This window comes from Diorhabda carinulata, chromosome X, assembly GCF_026250575.1.
Source record: "Diorhabda carinulata isolate Delta chromosome X, icDioCari1.1, whole genome shotgun sequence".
Lineage (NCBI taxonomy): Eukaryota > Metazoa > Arthropoda > Insecta > Coleoptera > Chrysomelidae > Diorhabda > Diorhabda carinulata.
In genome coordinates this window covers 26,499,260-26,517,917 of record NC_079472.1, presented here as the reverse complement: position 1 = coordinate 26,517,917, position 18,658 = coordinate 26,499,260, and the positions used below count along the sequence as shown (strand labels likewise).

At 32.0% G+C, this 18,658-nt stretch overlaps 1 protein-coding gene across 1 annotated transcript in view; it reads left to right on the top strand.

Moving 5' to 3' along the window:
* LOC130901937 (cytoplasmic dynein 2 heavy chain 1) overlaps window positions 1-15,847 on the top strand; it is a 73,908-nt gene extending 58,061 nt beyond the window's left edge. The window contains exons 60-69 of the mRNA XM_057813642.1: window positions 245-443; window positions 6,822-6,976; window positions 7,431-7,591; window positions 8,538-8,767; window positions 9,784-10,055; window positions 12,360-12,483; window positions 12,604-12,908; window positions 13,559-13,755; window positions 14,972-15,161; window positions 15,575-15,847. Of these exons, the coding sequence (XP_057669625.1) occupies window positions 245-443; window positions 6,822-6,976; window positions 7,431-7,591; window positions 8,538-8,767; window positions 9,784-10,055; window positions 12,360-12,483; window positions 12,604-12,908; window positions 13,559-13,755; window positions 14,972-15,161; window positions 15,575-15,727 (1,986 nt within the window). The 3' untranslated portion in view covers window positions 15,728-15,847. The remainder of the gene's footprint in view (window positions 1-244; window positions 444-6,821; window positions 6,977-7,430; window positions 7,592-8,537; window positions 8,768-9,783; window positions 10,056-12,359; window positions 12,484-12,603; window positions 12,909-13,558; window positions 13,756-14,971; window positions 15,162-15,574) is intronic.
* The last annotated feature ends 2,811 nt before the right edge of the window (window positions 15,848-18,658 follow it).

The following is an 18,658-nucleotide window of genomic DNA, read 5'->3' as shown; positions in this document are numbered from 1 at the left end:
AGCTTTCTCAGATGTACTACAATATTTCGAATTTAAAAATAGTTCTCATGATATTGCAGATTTTAAAAGATATATCATAACTTCAGTTTCATTGTTTTCCTTTCTCAATCCTATATCATTGTAAATTAAGTGTTTTTTTTAAAGGTGATGTCAGGAATGTTTTGTTTCCCTTTTTTTTAACTTGAATCTTAATTTTAATGTTTACTATAAATGTTCCACCAAATTCTAAGTTATTTATTTGTAGGTGGCATTACCAGAGTTCTACAAAAGTTTGAAGTTGGAGGAATACAATCTTTGGAAAAATTTTATGACAGTTAGTGACTGTGAAAAGGAATTTCCAAATCACTGTACAATAACTGAATTTCAAAAGGTATTAATTGTCCAATCACTAAGACCTGATAGATCATTTACTGTTATGTCACAATGTTCTCTCAACATAACAGGTTGGTAAATATAAATATTTTCCACTTCCTACTCAATCCTAAGAAATTGATTACACTATTTTACTTTAAACTATTGGATATTCTCCTATTATATCCGGGAATTAATTTATATAGATGTATTGAAAGAACACGAAAAGAACTAAGGAATTTTTTGAAAATTCCATGATCTATTATTAAAGATAAAGTACACACGCAAAAAATAATTGAATTCAAGCAAGTCAACAGTTACATACATCTTGGAACAGTTATCAAAGAAAATGGCGATGAGGAAGAAAACATAGAAGCAAGGTTAACTCGAGAAAGCAAACAGGTAGAAACAATAAACAAGATACTAATTTCCAGGAACATTTTTCAAAAAACGAAACTACATCTTTATCAGACAGTCATCAGACGGATAGTATTTTATGCAAGGGAAATGTGGATACTAAATGAAGCAGATCAGAACAAGTTATAGGCAGATATAGATGAAGATATATGGGAAAGGAAATTAGTTGGGAGAATATTAGGAGGAAAAAAGGAGGCAGATACATGGAAAAGGACGCACAAGGAAATAAAAAACCTATTTTAGGAACAAGAGATTAGGGAATTCATAAGATCCAGGAGACTAGGATAGTTTGGATACTTATGGGAGTATGGGTCAGGAAGATGAGGGCAAAAAACAGAAAAGAATGGAAGAAAACTTATATATATCTATATATATATATATATATATATATATATATATATATATATATACTAGCTGACCCGGCCACGCGTTGCTGTGGCTGAAGTTTTTGTTATATTACATTATAGTAAACAATCTAAGAGGAACGATAAAAGAACATCAGACACGGAGTCCACTATGCTTATTTACACAGATGGTATTTGAAAAAAAAAATGGTGATCTCCTTATTTGACTTTCTACTACTATAACCCTTTAGTACAATGAAATTATTTACGAACAAAGACGAAAATGTTGATGGTGGTATACAAATTCACTGGATTGAGATTTGAAGGGGAAGTACGTTGAACACAATTAATTAAAATGTTCTTACACTTGATATTAAGCAGAAATCAATACAAAATAAAAATTTATCAGATTTATTATTTCCATTTAATTTTATAACAAATAAGTATATTACAGTATAATACAGTAAATAACATGTGACGCTTAAACATCATGAATGAGGTAGGCAAGGCAGACAGTCTTAAACTTTTAAACATTAATGTCTCTTTTTTTGAATTATAAATACTTTCAATTTCAATTTAATTTAACACCAATCGGTGCACAATGTTTTTGGTTAACCTGTCTTTAGCTAACACAAATAGATTCGACGGTTTCCCAACACGTGAACACGCAACATATAGTTGCCCATGAGAAAAACATGGATTTTCCAAATCTAAACCACAAATGGACATTGTTTGACCTTGAGATTTATTTATAGACATGGCGAAAGCTAAACGAATTGGAAACTGTAGCCTTTTGAAGGGTATGGTAGAATCTGATGGTATCATCGGAATACGTGGCAGCAAAACCACTTTTCCTTTAAACTTCCCAGCCAAAATGGTTGCTTCAAGAATGTTACCGGTGATCTTTTTGATGACCAAACGCGTACCGTTACATAATTGAGGCGGATTCAAATTACGGAGGAGAATAATAGGGGAACCAATCTTTAATCGAAGATTATGTGGTGGCATTCCAGGTATATCTAATGAATTTAAAAATTCAATCGGAAAATTTACACTTTCATTTTCATCAACAACAGTATCGATTGATTTAAAAGACATCAGATCGCCTGGTAACAACTGTTGTATCTGGAAGTTAATTTCGTCAACATCAACGTTTTTGGCTGCCAAAATCGCCCGTTGACTGAGCCATTCATGATTCAAATAATTATTCTGTATATCCGGGAAAATACTCTGAATCAATTCATTTTTATCCTGAACAACAGTGCAAAAATTGTCTGGTAGTTTAATGCATTGCGTATTTGGTTGCAGTTCTATTTTACCGTTCCCAATATCTAGTAGTTGTTCGGAAAATATTTGTGCTGATGGATCATTTTGCAATTGTACTCGCATATTTATGGTCAATCGAAGTGTTTCAACACTTCGCCATAAGAATGATTGTTTCAAACATGCATTAATCTCATCCGCGAAAGTTGAGCGAGGTATAACCGGTAAGGTCTGCCGGAAGTCACCAGACAAAAGTAAGATAACACCACCGAAAAGTCTATTATTGCTGTTTAAATCTTGCATAGTTCTGTTTAATGCTTCAAGTGAATATTTGTGTGCCATTGTGCACTCATCCCAAATTATTATAGAACTCTTTCGCAACACTGCAGCTATTCCACTATTCTTTTTGATGTTACACATTGCATCTGGTTTATTATGAACGTCCAATGGCAGCTTGAATGTTGAATGTGCTGTTCGCCCACCATCCAGTAAAGTAGCCGCAATGCCTGACGATGCTACTGCTAATGCGATTTTTTGTTGCGACCGTATTTTGGCAAGAATCAACGATATTAAAAATGTCTTACCGGTTCCACCGGGTGCATCCAAGAAAAAAAAACCGCCTTGTTCAGCAGCAACAGCCAGCATAATCCGATCATAAATAATTTTTTGTTCTGCTGTCAGTAATGGTTCACTGTTCATGATAATTGTTGCTAAACTTCCATGGTCATATTGCTTTTCTCGTTGTAAATCGGTATTGACTAAGTCGGTGGCTGGACGATTAGGTGATGGCATACCATAATGATTAAGTGGTAAATTTGAAATAAGAACACATAAATCCTCGATCAAGACCAATGCTTCATTGTACATCTCTGGTGTATAATCTATGTTTTGGCATTGATTTGTTTGTCTAATTCGGTGCAAGATGTCTTCTGTCATACAATTTTTATATTTTTCCCACAAAGTTTGTGCTTGCGAGGGATAACATGTCGTCAAAATAATTGCAAACAACTGACGAATGTTATTCGGTGTTGATGTCAACGCAGCATCAGCAAGCGTTAAGTCCCAATGGTTATCGTCTTCTAGCAATTGCAGTTCACGACATGCATCCTGGTATGTATTGAATACTCGACCATTAATTGTTCGTAAAAATTCAAAAGACGTTGGTCCGGGAACATTCACCAATAACAAACGTAAATAGAAGCACTCACGTTGCTTTGGATGTACCGTGTAAAGTCTCCCCAATGTCTTAGCTTTGAATATGCCTGTAATGGAAGGATGTGGTTTTCCTTGTTTCCGTGGCTCCCATTTTTTACTGGATTTGTTCCATGTGAAGTAACGTGGAACATCACCATACACCAATGTCTTCGCGAATTGGCCAAAAACATCAGGTTTTTGACACAATGTAAAAAATTCAGTTAGAGTCGTTTTCGGAGCTTCGAACGCTCTTTGGAGAATATTTTCTCCAGTAAAGTATACACGTTGACCGTTTTCAAGATGTATTGCCAGATGTTGGACAGCAGGATCTCTTTCGTGGATGGGAAAGCTGAGAATATGCCAAATAGCTTCATTGCTGCTAATGTATCTGCCCATTTGGTATCGTGCTATTTCGTCATTTTTATTTATGTTTTGTACTTCAAATATGGCCAAATCACTGCCTTTGTTTACATATTTACAAATATACTTAATTGATTTAACAGAACTGCAAAGCTCAACATTGATATGAGCTTTGTAAGTTTTTGAAAGTAGTGGTGAGTATGGTACCACCCACTGATTATCAAACTCAACTTGATTTGGAAAGTTCGGCAGTCGCATTGTAAATGTGTGGCCACCATTCTCAGTACTTCTGCGGCGATACATTGGATAACCATCAATATCCGTGATCGTGTCATTCGTATGCGGCTTTGGGAAGTTTTTTTTACATTTTCCATTTTCCATGCACGGTGACGTCATGTTGAAAGCACCGCATGGCCCATGGATCATGTGTTTGGTGACAATATCAAATAATTCTTGATCAATTAATGGGTCTGGAATTTCGGCTGAAATTATTTGATCGATTTCTTCAGGACGGATTCTATCTTTAAGCCAAACCAAAATGTGGGCATGAGGCAAACCTCGCTTTTGCCACTCTATCGTATACAGCCAACAACGTGTGATACCAAAAATTGAATATTTAACAATAAAATCAATTAAGGATTTCAATTTTTGTTTAAACACCCGTGCAGTTAAATCATGACGATGAATGGCTTGTTGTCCTGGCAATAGTAAAGTTTGTATCTCTTCCCAATTCGGATTACATGTGAATGTAATAAATAAATCCGGTCGGCCGTAATGACGTACGTAAGTCATCGCATCTTGTATGTATTCCTGCATGTTCCGTGGGCTGCCGATGTAGCTTGAAGGTAAAATGAAAGCATTACCGATGTCATTGGGATTTAAATTTCCATCGATGTTTCCAGCAACAGCATCTCGTAAGTGAATATATTCTTCCGATCGTAGTTTCGCCTGGTTGAATCGAAGGAATCGCAAGCGTTCGCTTTCGACCTTAGCATACATATCAACAATGTATTGATGGAACAGCTGACGATATCGAAGGATATAATTGTCTTGATGTTGTCTAACCATTATTCGGTGTGCGTAGTAGTTCATTGAGCTAACTTTTTTATTTCTGTAATCACCTAAAAAAATAAAAAATAAAATGCAATACGAAATTAAAATCTATACATACAGTAAGAAAATAAATAGATAATTGTCAAATTTACCGGTATTTGGATCATACTGTTTGATATTGAGGTGATATTCATCTTGTCCTTGCCAAAATATTAATGGATATTGTAGTGCATCATATGAACGGTGTAGATCCGAAATCGTACTGACAGTGTTGTCTCGCCGTGTAATTTTTATAGATCTCTCGTCAACTGGATCACCAACCATGATAACAGCAACCTCATCAACAGTTGGAGCGTTGAATCTACCAGCATGTTCACCTAATGGTACTTTGTCGGCTTTAATGACGATTTGATAATTGTCATTTTGCAGTCGTGGCGAAACTCTTTTGATCAATTGAATTAGTTGATTGTGATCTTCTAAAAAATTTTCCAATAATATCACAATTGCTCTTTCCTCTGCTTGTTCAATAAAATTATACAGGCACCGAGTCGTCACGCGCTCTTCACAATCGCCCATAAAATAAATTTGAAGAAATTTCGGATTGTTATCAGGCATTGGCATCAGTGATCCGATTTTATGGTACACCTGGCCTTGAATTTTGAATGAAGTTTCAAAATTACGTCCATCGGATGCACGATCGCAAATTTTAGTTGCCCCAAATGACGTCATTTGGAAGCAAGAATTAAATTTGCGTATCTTACGCAAAAATAATTTGGAATCATCTGAATTGCCAGTAAGAAGGGATAATAAAGGCTCCGGCGGAGCGGGTAGAGGTGACAGCACAACTTTTCCTGATGCGCAGCACATGCCGGCTGCTTCATTCCGAAATTTCAATGCCTGACAATATTGACATACTTTATCCATTCCACCGATAGCAATTTTTGAATGCGCTGAGTAGTTAATATCTGGTGCATATTCAAAGGCAAGCCGAACGAATGATGCACGTGTTAATGAGCGGCTGATCCGTTGCCTTTGTCGATCTAGTACTCGTACTGTAGCTATGTTTCGTTCTCGTGCCGCTCTTGTTCTCGTAATATTCTGTCGCAGACGTTCGTCACGCTGTTCTTGAGATTCTTGTGCACGACTTTCTGCAGTCCTGATTCTTTGAGCTGCATTTCTTGTTTCGATTTGTTCTGGTAATTGCTGAGCTCTTTCAACACGTTTGCGTCGTGCCTCTCTGGTGCACGCGTTATTCAGTTTAGATTTTTTCGGTGGCATTTGACATTATTAATTTTAACAGATAATTTTGACTGTCAAATAATAATGTCAAATGCCACCGAAAAAATCTAACCTCAACAACACGTTTGCGTCGTGCCTCTCTGGTGCACGCGTTGTTGAGGTTAGATTTTTTCGGTGGCATTTGACATTATTAATTTTAACAGATAATTTTGACTGTCAAATAATAACAGACGAATAATTAGCAATAAATTAAAATTGCGACTATAATTTGAGATTTAAACTATCCTATCTCTCAAGTTGGATCGAACTGCACATGGTGTGCAAATTTTATTATAATCGGTTAAGTGGTTTAGGAGTCCATTGAGGACAAACATTGTGACACGAGATTTATATATATTAAGATATATATATATATATATATATATATATATATATATATATATATATATATATATATATATATATAATTGATTACCAATTATAATAGAAAAATATCCAATAGTTTAGGTGAAAGAATTAAAATCATGTTTATATTTTTATTCTAAACATAGGAGCAAGCTTTTTTATTTGTATTATCATATGTTTCCGTTTTCATTCCAGGTCTCAAATCATTGGATCCTCCGACTTTCGATCTAATTACAATATACAAAGAATCCAACAGCACTACTCCTATACTAATTTTGGCTGTATCAGGTACAGATCCATTGTCAGAGATTAGGGAAATCGCTAATGGTTTATCTCAAGAGTATATGGAGGTAATTCTAGGAAACATTTCTAATTTACGATATATACAAAATACTAATTCTTGACTTTAGAATGTTATTCTCGAAAGAAATATCGACCCATCTTACGAAGATTTTCTTTGATTACCTTCAAATATTTATTATCTATATAGATTATCTATATTCTTCAATTATCAAAATACACTATTGCACATTTTCTGTACAATCCTGAACCCAGAAACTGATTCCTCGTCCTAATTTTGTCGCTCTTGACCTTTGTTTCTCTTTTTTTTCCATGTAATAGTGTATGTATGAGATCGTAGCTTCAACAATTTAGTCAATATATCAGTTTGGTCATCTTATTCACTCTACCGTACTTTCTTTCTTCACTTAAACAATCAGTTTCTGGAGAGAGGTGTTATTTCTTTTCATATCTTTGTTTGCGAATTTACAAATTATAAATAAATGATACCAATTTATTTTTTAGGTGGCTATGGGTGAAGGTCAGGAGTACAAAGCATTGGAAGCATTAAAAAAATATTCAGATTCAGGTTCTTGGTTGATTTTGAAAAATTTACATCTAGTCACTTACTGGTTACCGGTGTTAACTCAAACTCATAAAAATATCAAGCCTCATGAACAATTCAGGTGAGAAAATATCAGAATCTAGAATTTTGAATACTATGAACTTTCTCTTTGTATGTTTATTACTAATGTTTTTATTAAAATTCATAGATATGGATATTGTCTTCTGATGTATGATATTTCGAATTTTTATATGATTCAATTGATGTTTCTCATCAGTTATGAGAATTTCCTTTGTAGTTGATACAAAAATTCTCAAACACAGTTTTAAGTTTTAATGTAACTATAAATAATTTGATTGTTGGCTGCTACATATTTTTGAGAGAAAACTATTTTTTCTTAGTAAAACAGACTTCTATTTTCATTTTATTGATTAATATAATGATATTAATGTAATTAAGCAAATTACCAGTGCCAAGTCCTATTTTGATAAAAACTTGAGTAGGTCAATACCTCAAGATTTTATGCTTTTAAGCAAAATTTTAATTAAAGAAGAAGGCCTAAAATCAAGATAATGTACCAACAAATCTATATAAAATAGGTCTAAGAAGTGAAAAGTTGGAGAAAATTAGAGGAATTCACAGTTCTGCGAAAATATGAATGGATTTATTAATTTCATAATATTGCAGGAATATATTTGATTATAGAAATTTCTGATTTATTTGTTAAATAAAAGAGAATAATGAGAAAGAGAATTTATGAAATTAGTTCACATACATGGAAACGAGAATATATCAATCATAAAAATGACTCAATCAATTCTATTTATTCTATTCAATAATTTGAATCAAGACTTGCTTCTTTCATGTTATATGACAATTATTAATGTCCCAAAATTCAGTAGCGCATGTTATAAGAAACGTACCTTCATTTAGATGAAAGGTATTTAAGGAAAGTGTATTTAAACATTATAGAAAATTTCATGTCAAATTATGCCATGAAAGGAAATTCTATGAAAATAATCATCCATCCAACTTGTGTAACTTTCATGTATTTTTTTTTGTTCAAGACTGTGGTTAATATCCGAACCAACACAAAATTTCAACTTTGTCTTGTCTCAAAACAGCCTCAAAGTTGTATACGAAACATCTCATGGTATAAAAAACAATTTACTTAGGACATTCTCGATGTTCGGAAAAAAATACGTCGAAAAACAAACACCAAATTCGGCCAAAATATTTTTTGTTATTGCTTGCGTACATGCTTTGCTCCAGGAAAGGCGAAAGTATATTCCTCAAGGTGAGTACTTCGAGTCAATAAGTATATTCATATAATAAATAGGCTTTTTGATCTAAAGTCTCGGTAGGTAGTTTCGATAATAAAAGCTGATACTTTCAAAAAGAAGTCATAGAACCTAAATAATAATTTACTCAGGCTTTTTATCTATTTAATTTGCTTGTATATGAAAAGAACGTTAATCTTATTCTCACGAATTAATGAAACTTTTAAATCATACTTTAGGGAGGAAATACGTGTAGAGGCTTGAAAAATTCAATTTTATTTTCATGAATCGCTTGTAAAACTATTAGAAAATATAGATTTGAAATATCAAAAGTCAAAATTATTATTCATTCATAAGTTATAAGTGATTTAATAGGTGCCCTTCGGTACAGCGTCCAAGAACATGACTTACAGAACAGAGTCATTTATATACTACTAGGTATGTATTTTTAAAAGGGTGAAGGAACATGGATAGGATTTTTTTTTTATATTATTCGTATAGAAATTATTAGTGTCCTAGTAACAAACTATCATATAGTATTAGTTCACAACCAACCTTCGTAGCGTGCGATTGCAGTATCAGATTAAAGTTAGAATAATGTGTTATATCCGAAAATAAGGGAGGAGTGATTCTGCTTGTCGTAGTGGACCACGCAAAAGATCTTTTCACCGAAATCAGTATTCAAATAGTGAGTCAAATAACGGTGGTGATAACAACGAAAGTATGAGTGCTAGTTGCAAAAGTTGGAAGCTGAGAATGAAGCTGAAAAATGTTCGCAATATGGTTTAGGAATAGTTACTTTAATATATATATATATATATATATATATATATATATATATATATATATATATATATATATATATATATATATATATATAAAATAACCTAATAGTTTCAATAAATAATATTCACTTTGGAAAAATTAATGCAATTAATGCTTTTTCACGTAATTCTTCCCGTCAGAACAATAAAAAAATTATAAATATATTGAGTACCCAACTTTTCACTCCTTTTTTATAAATTCTTTGCAGGCTGGTCGAAATATTACGATTTTAGTGACACAGATCTATCGACCACTGTTAAGTTAGTGGAAGACTTGTGGAACAGTCAAGGTCCTCAAATTCAATGGAAATTTATATCTGGTCTTACAGCCGATGCAGTCTATGGTGGTCGTATAGAAAATATTGACGATATGAAAATAGTTTATTCTTATACAAAGCAGTATTTCGTAGATAATGTTATAAGTCATAGATGGAAACCATTCGGATTGGATGTCACGGTACCCAATGTCCCCCAATTTGAGGTAAGTAAGAGAAATTTTGTTAATGAAAGAAAAAAAAAAACAAAAAAAATCATACAATTAAATTTTCACTCATTATATGTTCAAATCTGTATCTACGTAGATTTTTTAATGCATCAATATTAGATGTAAAAGTATATTTTAATATTATATGAACTACAGATAATTTTATATATTATATTGTTGTTCTTTTATAAGCTACATTTTTTTATTCGTTCTCCTGTTAACTTCACTTCAAAATCCTATTATACTGTCACTACTTCAAACTCTTTGTTTTTCAACAATTCTCATCAATTACTCCGGTCTACATTTTTGCGCACGTGTTATACCTTATTTATTTCTTTTATACTTAGAAATAAGAATTAGAACAAAAAATACTTCTGAATTTGTTTTTATGAGCATAAAATCAATCAAAGTACATAGAAAATCCACGAATAGATGATTTATTAAAACATATCAAAAATCAACAGTTTTAAAATGGAGTTAAAAAATTTAAAAATGATAGAAATTTGTGATCATGTCAGTAATCAGATCTTCGTACTTTTCAGCTCTTCGTACTTTTCAGCTCTATGGTTTACAAAAAAACCTTAAGACTGATCCAGACTTTTTTCTCTTTACTGCTGAGTAACAAAAATATCAATTCATATTTTTTTCATTTGAAGACCAATAGAGATTTCAGCTTTAATTTTCGCGTCTGAGAGCTTTGGAAAAAAACTTTTCAAATATTTGAAAGCTCTAGATTTAAGATTAAGAGCTTTAACAAATTGTGTAATAAGACCCAATTGCTCAGTACGTGCAGGCCAATGTTTTTGTCAATAGTGAGCGGCATCATTTCTACTATCCAACAGACATAGATAAAAGGAGTGTTTAGTATAACCACCTTGAATTCCTGTCAAAAAACACACCATTTCGAAATCACAAATAACTTCCCACTTATATTCCGTATAATCAATTGCAGTTAATAGCATTTCAATACTGTCGTGATTTTCTTTGAGATGTACGGGATGTACTAATGAAATCTATGGAAATTTGTTCCCATTGTGTAGTAGAACAGCTTTGAAGCTTTTAGTTCAACTGTCAATAAAAAGACGCCATTCAGATGTATGACACGAAATATAGATTTCTTCAAATAGACCTTTCACGTCATGGTAAAAACAAAGGCCATCTTCCTTCCTCATCATGCCGTTTTCTTTGACGGTATATTCGGATATCAGATTTCATTAAATTCGATTGTTTTAGCCGCGATGCTAGTAACTCAGCTTTACTTTTTGGAAGATTTAAGTCTCTTATTAAGTCATTGAGATCTTGAGAGTTGATAAGGTGTAGTATTTTTAGTTCAGATTCAAAAACGAATTCAGAATGTACGGATATAGATGAACTTCGTGATTGCGGGCTACCTTGAGAGAGTAGTTGCTTTTCTAATAATGGCGGCGCAGGTACAGGATTTTCTTCAGTATATGGTATTGGAGCAGATGTGGATTATAGGACAGAATAAGTTGTATTCTTTGAATTTTTAGCTCTGTGTTGATTCACAATACAAAAATAACAACCAGTGTAACGATCACTGGTTTCCCTCCAAATTTTCGCACTGCAATCTTCATTGCTCTTTTCTCACCTGCAAGAGTTACATTATACATGTGGAACTCATTTTTTGTCTTAATTTTTGACTTATAGATTAAAGTAAGCTTGGTATGCTTCGCAAATCTTAAATCATACTTTTTTCTCTCCCTTTAATAAATTTGCCGCAAATATAAAAAACGTGACGGCATCTCGTTCACAACTTCTTATATATTCTAGATATTATTTCTCTGTAATATTCAAATATCATCTGTTGTACATAACTAGCGATGCAAGAAACACTGCTCACGCGCTCTGTTATTTCTCTTCCTACACCAATCACAATATATTGAATAAAAAAATTTTGTTGACCCAAAATTTCAAACTGTTCAGTATTTTATGTTCCTTAAATTGGATAGTACTTCTATTCTCCTCAACATCATTCACCCATTTTCTACATGCCCTAATTTTTATTCAATTTTAGTCTCAAAATAGTCTTTTACTAAATATACAACGAAAATAAATGTGTTTCTACAATTTCCCGATTGGAAAAATGAGTACGGGACAAATTCGGAATAAAATTAAGGTGGACATATTTAGATTTTCTGTGTTCCTCCTCTATAGTTTCCTAGCTAGAAATAAATCCAAATATGGATGTTACTTGATATTGTTCATTACATTTCTGATGGTTAAAAAACCTTCTATTGAATCAGAATTAATAATGATTCAGAATTCTGATAAATTTTTTAGGAATACATCAAACTTATCAAACAAATACCAGCAACTGATAAACCATCAATTTTTGGACTGGCTGAGAATATTAACAGAGCATGGGAGAAGCAGACTTCTTCGAAAATAACATCTGAGTTGAAACGTACGTCCCATCAATACTTATGTTATCATTGATATTATAATCTAATATCAAGAATATCAAGAATATGTGAATTGATTTGTGTTTTCCTTCACCTGTTACACTCAATCCTTTTTTTTTCAGATTTCTATCTACAGAGGAGTATTCCAAAAAAATTTGGTCAAGAATATTTCCAAAAAGGCTTAGCGCCATTCTTCTCACAATGGAAAAAAATTAATAAAGGACACGAGTTCATAAGAATCGACAGCGAGATTCAAACAGAGAAAGAAAATGTGATCGAAACATTTATCCAGAAAGAATTTGTATACGCTGTTGAATTACTCCAAACAATTCACAAACACTTTATGTTATTAAATAAGATGTGTAAAGGGGTGATTCTGCCAGACGAAAAAACACTAATAATGTGTCATTCCTTGTTAAAATATGAGGTGAGTAATGAAAATTTATTGCGCATAAATTATAGTTTTGCATAGGCAAAACAGTAACATACCTTCCAAGATCTAACGACTATTTTTTGTAAGAATTGTTGATTGACTTCATCATATATACAAGCCTAAGTTTTTTCAAGCTTCTAGGAATGAAAGTCACGATGTATTTTGGATTAGATATTATTTTAGTGGAAAATCTTACTACATTCTTTCAGAAAGAGATTTTGTGCAACTAAAATCAAGCTACTTGATTTATTTCACTACAAAGGAGGCTTTGTCGAAATGTAATGAAATGTAAAAGTCATGTTCATTGCGTCCTCAAAATTTATTGTAGAACATGAAAATGCTCCCTATTTATCAAAATTATTTTGTGTGGATGTAAATTGAGCATTATATAGAAGATTCCATCGTGCACACCAACTTCTAATTCAGGTGACAACCTACGATGTGTATCAACTGATCCCCGCTACTTTTCATGTTATATTTTCACAAAATCATGAAAAATCAAAATTATTCTGTGGAGATTCTTAACAAATATAAGAAAAGTTGATAGTTTGTGTTGTTTTTAAGCTTCGAGATGCTTCGAATAGTGTGTCAATAATGAGGCTCAATTGTTGGTATGAAACGTCAATTTCATTGATTTGTTACAGACTCCAAAAGCATGGTTAGATATTTGGAGAGGACCTAAAGAGCCAAATGAATATTTGAAAAAATGTATGAGCAAAACTATTTTCTTGACTCAATGGAAAGATGGGAATATCAACAATGTTCTACAAAATCCGACAAGTTTAGCATCATTATTTCACCCTGAAGCATTCATCGCTTCCTATAAGCAACATTTCGCGAAGTAAGTTTTTGTTTATATCAGTTATCCCAAAAATTAATTCTTATTAAAGGAAACCATAGGTATTATCTGATTAACAAAAGATCAAAAAATTGTGGTTCAATAACAAAAATTTCCGAGATCTGGGAATTAAAATAAGTTTGAAAATTTACGCAATTTCAAAGCTCAATTTTCAATTCTTTATATTTTTGTGGTGAATAATAAATTTTAACAAAAAATTCAATCAAAAAAATTATCTATATACTTTTTTCGATAAGAGTTACCATTTCTGAAACATCAAGATTCTAAAATTTAAAAAAGTTACATTATACATAATAATATGGACGCTTATGCCGCATTAAAAATAAATGAAAATAGTTATCCATGCCTCTCCTCACTCATTTCCTAATGAAGTAAGGTTTTTCAAAACTTACTTTTTCACTAAGTCTACCCGCTTGACCTTGAGTAATATCTGTCCACCTGGTGTTTGAATGGCTATACTAGTATTTAAGAAAATATATCTGGACTCAATTTCATTTGTAATAAACTTCTGACTGGAGGTGTTGTTGTTACTGTGAGTCATGGAATTGATATTTTGATCCACTTAAGTATTAAAATGAATGATATTTCATGTACAGTAAAAATCAATTGCTTTAGTGTAAAAACAGCATATGAATCGAGCAGTTAGTACATTAAACATCAGTCAAACTTGTACTACAGCAGGAATATAAATGAATATGATGCTTGTTTCAAAGTATGTAACTTAATATAAGGAGATGGAAGAAATGAAAAGATTGAAAAGAAAAAAGCGCTGGGAGCTCGAAGAAAAATTTATAAATTTATATAATATTTTTAAGAGAATCTCGAGCGATTCACATTGGGTAAATTGCAAAATATTTGCAAAAATTGGATTTATACCTTTTTATATCAATAATAAAAATGGAGTAGATATAATACACGTGAGTAGCGTGGAGATATATGCGAATAATGTGTAACTTCCTAGAATCGCGATATCTCAGAAATTAGAAATTTTATTATGAAAATCGAGGGAACTGTAACCTTTAAGTAAATTTTGTGATGTACTTTTTCTAGTGTCACACCCAATGACTCCATCAAATTCAGCTTTGTGACACTTTTCGTTATTAGAAATGTCTAAGTAAAGCACAATAATTCTTGACACACGTGTCTATTTAGATACAATATATTAATTTTGTTAAAATGGCGTAAAAAATGATTTAAGGTCGAATCAAATTCCAATGGATGAGCTAAAATTGCATACCAGTTGGAAGCCACAGACAAATTCCTTAATTTTAACTGATCTGCTAATTGAAGGGGGTATATTTGAGAATGGTATTATTAAACCATGTTTACCAAACACTGAGAATCTATGTATCGTACCTTACCATTGTTATATTACGTGGATAAAGAAGGTGAGTATATGCACCTTAATATTCTTTATGTCCTTCAATGACATAATGTACCTTCTGATACTCTTGTAGTGGTAACTATTGCTTTTTGATCAATTAAGTATATGCTAATTATATTGAACCTACTGTTTATGCTACTACTGTACTCAAAATTATACTATCTGACACGCGTTTCGATGATCTAGTTATCGTCTTCAGAGGCTGAAGGTAAAGAGTTTACCTTCAGTCAAGTAACTTGACTCGAAACGTGCGTAGAGTTATTGTGAGTTATGGTATAGTGGTAGTGTGAACAGTGTGTTCAATATGAATATCACCAACGGTTCCAGAAATTCCAACGTAGTATATGCTAGTTAACTACTCATACGTTTTTGCACAATTTCTATCAAAATTTCTATTATTTATTGACTCCATTTTAGGATCATGTACTTGAAGATGACAATAACATTAACGTCCCCCTGTATTCTACATCTACAAGAGAAAATAAAATATTTTCAATACAAATTCCTTGCGACAAAAATGAAAGAGAAAAATGGTTACTGTCTGGAATTGCTTTCTATTTAACATATTAACATGTTTTTGCCAATGAGATAGGCTATAGCTAAAGTCATAAAAAAAATGATATTTTACCACAGTTTTGTTGAAAATACCACATAATATAATATTGATAATATTTTATCACATTACAATAAAATAAAATAATGTTTATTACTTAACAATGAAGTTTTATTTATGGAAAGTAATGGATTATTCACCCAATAAATTTCTGCTTATAAGGTTATTACGTTTAAAGAAGGAAGCGACTCACAAAGATCTATTTAAAATATACATACAGTTTTTAATTAAGCCCTAGTACTTCATAGAAGGTACTCACAGTTTCCTGTGGTTTTCATTAACTTACGAATTGTACAACTCTATCATTACCAATTTTGATGCAATTTCAATAAACGTATATACACATTTCATGGAAGAATTACTATCCAAAAAGAGTAATATGAACTAAATATCGTGTAGGGCTAGGAGACGCGATCAGCTGTTAAGTAATCTGAAACCAGGTTATAGTTTCCGAAAAGTCACTTAGATTTATAATTGTGAAGACAGAGATCATTAGTGATAATACAGTGTTTCATGTGAAATCGCAAACAGTTATTATTGGTGATTAGTATATCTGAAAATATAAGTGATGTTTAGTGAAAAAATAATAGGTAATTAGGGACAAAATAATAACATTATAATAACACTAGCTTCTACGATTTGCTAATTTTTATTTTTGACATCAGAAGTATTACATTCATGGAGTGATTAGTCTCTATGTTTTTGCAACATCTAGATCATATTTCTAACAATATTTTAACTTGTTGTATTTTGAGCTAAGATATTTCCCAAGAAAAGTTTTGCGTTGCCAACCTCAGTCACCAGATTTGAACCACTGCCCCATCAAACCTGTGTGGAATATAATAAAGGAGAGACTGCACTAACTTCACAGACTGTTATGCAGTTAGTTCTACAGAATTAAAATTCCACAAAACTAGATGCTATAAGTAGACATTCACCACCTACTTTTGTACAAGAGTTTGTTCAGTTATGGCTATGATCTTATTCTAGATGTGAGGATGTCACATTGTGATATCATTTCTTAGAAAGTTTTAGTCGATAGAATAAAGGAAGCCTGTTGGTGGAAATATGAGTTCAAATAAAACTAAATTATTTATCAATGTTGCTTTATTGGGGAAGGTATACATCTTTGGTATAAATATCGTTGCAATATATAAGGTTCCATAATACGTTGTATCGGATTGTTACATTTACAGCTACATTAATATTGATCCCTTCTAAATATAAACATTTACTATTTGCTTGGTTGGCTTTTTTAACAACCGGATTCTTTTTTATGATTCCCCATAGATAACTCCTATTCAAAATATTTCATAAAAGAAAAATTTGTCAAAAACTGTCAGCACAATGAAGATTCATAATTATAGTTTGATGTTTTCATTCATTCATTCATTTTAGTGAAATATATATTTATTTAAAGTATTTCTTACTAAATAAATTCTGTGGACTCAGTAAGGATACACATCCACTCACAAATGTCAAGCTTCTAGTAACACACGCAAGAAATCTCTGGAATTTGACCAATTGAATCACCTCGGAGGATTTTCTATGGGCTAGGGCGAGGGTAATCAAGAAGATTTTCCAGCTATTTAGGTCTGACAAAGCCTTGTCATTCTCAGATTAGTACTGGAAATTTACTATGAAAAGCTCTTGATAAACAGTTACAAGAAATATTGGTTTATAAATAATTATCCATTTTCGATCAAAAATATTGTTTGTCAATTATAGAATATAATTATTCTGATATTCCAAGTTTCTTATCTACTGATTCAATTTTTGATCCTCGCTCGTTTTAAGTTGAACAAAACATCACATTTACAAGATTAGCACAAAATGTGTGGACGACCCCTTACAATAATGGTGCTCCCATCTACCACAGATAGAAGAGACCGACAGTTTACGACACACCCGAATCCTTTGTTGCGAAGGTATCTAGGAATTACATTAGTTTGCCGTTGCCTTCCTACAGATGGCAGCTGAATTTTCAGTTTTAAATTTTATTCGAAGCTGTGTTTAAATTAACAGGTGACCCTGAATTTGTTGTGAGATAATTTTGTTTGAAATTTTTATTTTTGAAGCAGAAATCAGATACCGAATTAGATTGTACCTCTGAGGTGTGCTAGAAAAAAATAGATTCTTACCGAATAAATTGCCCAATGCGCTTGAATTCACATTTCTCAGTTTCAAAAACTGGTTTAAAACTAATAAGACCAAGAAATATACAAAAAATGTAATATTACTTCTAGAAATCTACTAAAGAAAAAATTGAAAATTTCATAACGTGTTTGAGGTATTCAATGTTAATATCAATATTAATTATCAAGCAATTTGAACTTTTTTTATAGTCCCGGCTTTTTCAACGCAGAATTAAAACTTTACGCCATAACAATTATTAAAATAGAATAATTTAAAAATGTTTAGGCTCAAGTTTATCGTTATAGTCAATGTTTAAGCTATTGACAATCCAAAAATCTATGACCTGACGAATCTGCTAGTTTTTCCTTATTTCCTGTGAATTGAATGAATATTTTATTGGCGCCTTCAGCAGAAGTAAAGATATTTGCAATGAAAGTCATGATATACCATCATAAACATTTTCGATTCACAAATACGTTGAAGAATATCATGCTTTGAAGACGTTTGAAAAAAAGTTGTAATGCCTTTCCCAATGAGAACTAATTTCTTGACAGGAAGATTATTAACATAAAATTAAGTAATTTATCGTAAGTTCATATAACAAATTTGAAAGCAATGTATTAGTGTTTTGATAATATTTCACAGTATTTGACAAAATTTTTCTAAAATAGGTAACTAAAATAGAAGTTAACGAGAGGGAATTCATTCTACTCATTTATATCTATGTATAATTTTGAAGCTCATAGAACATA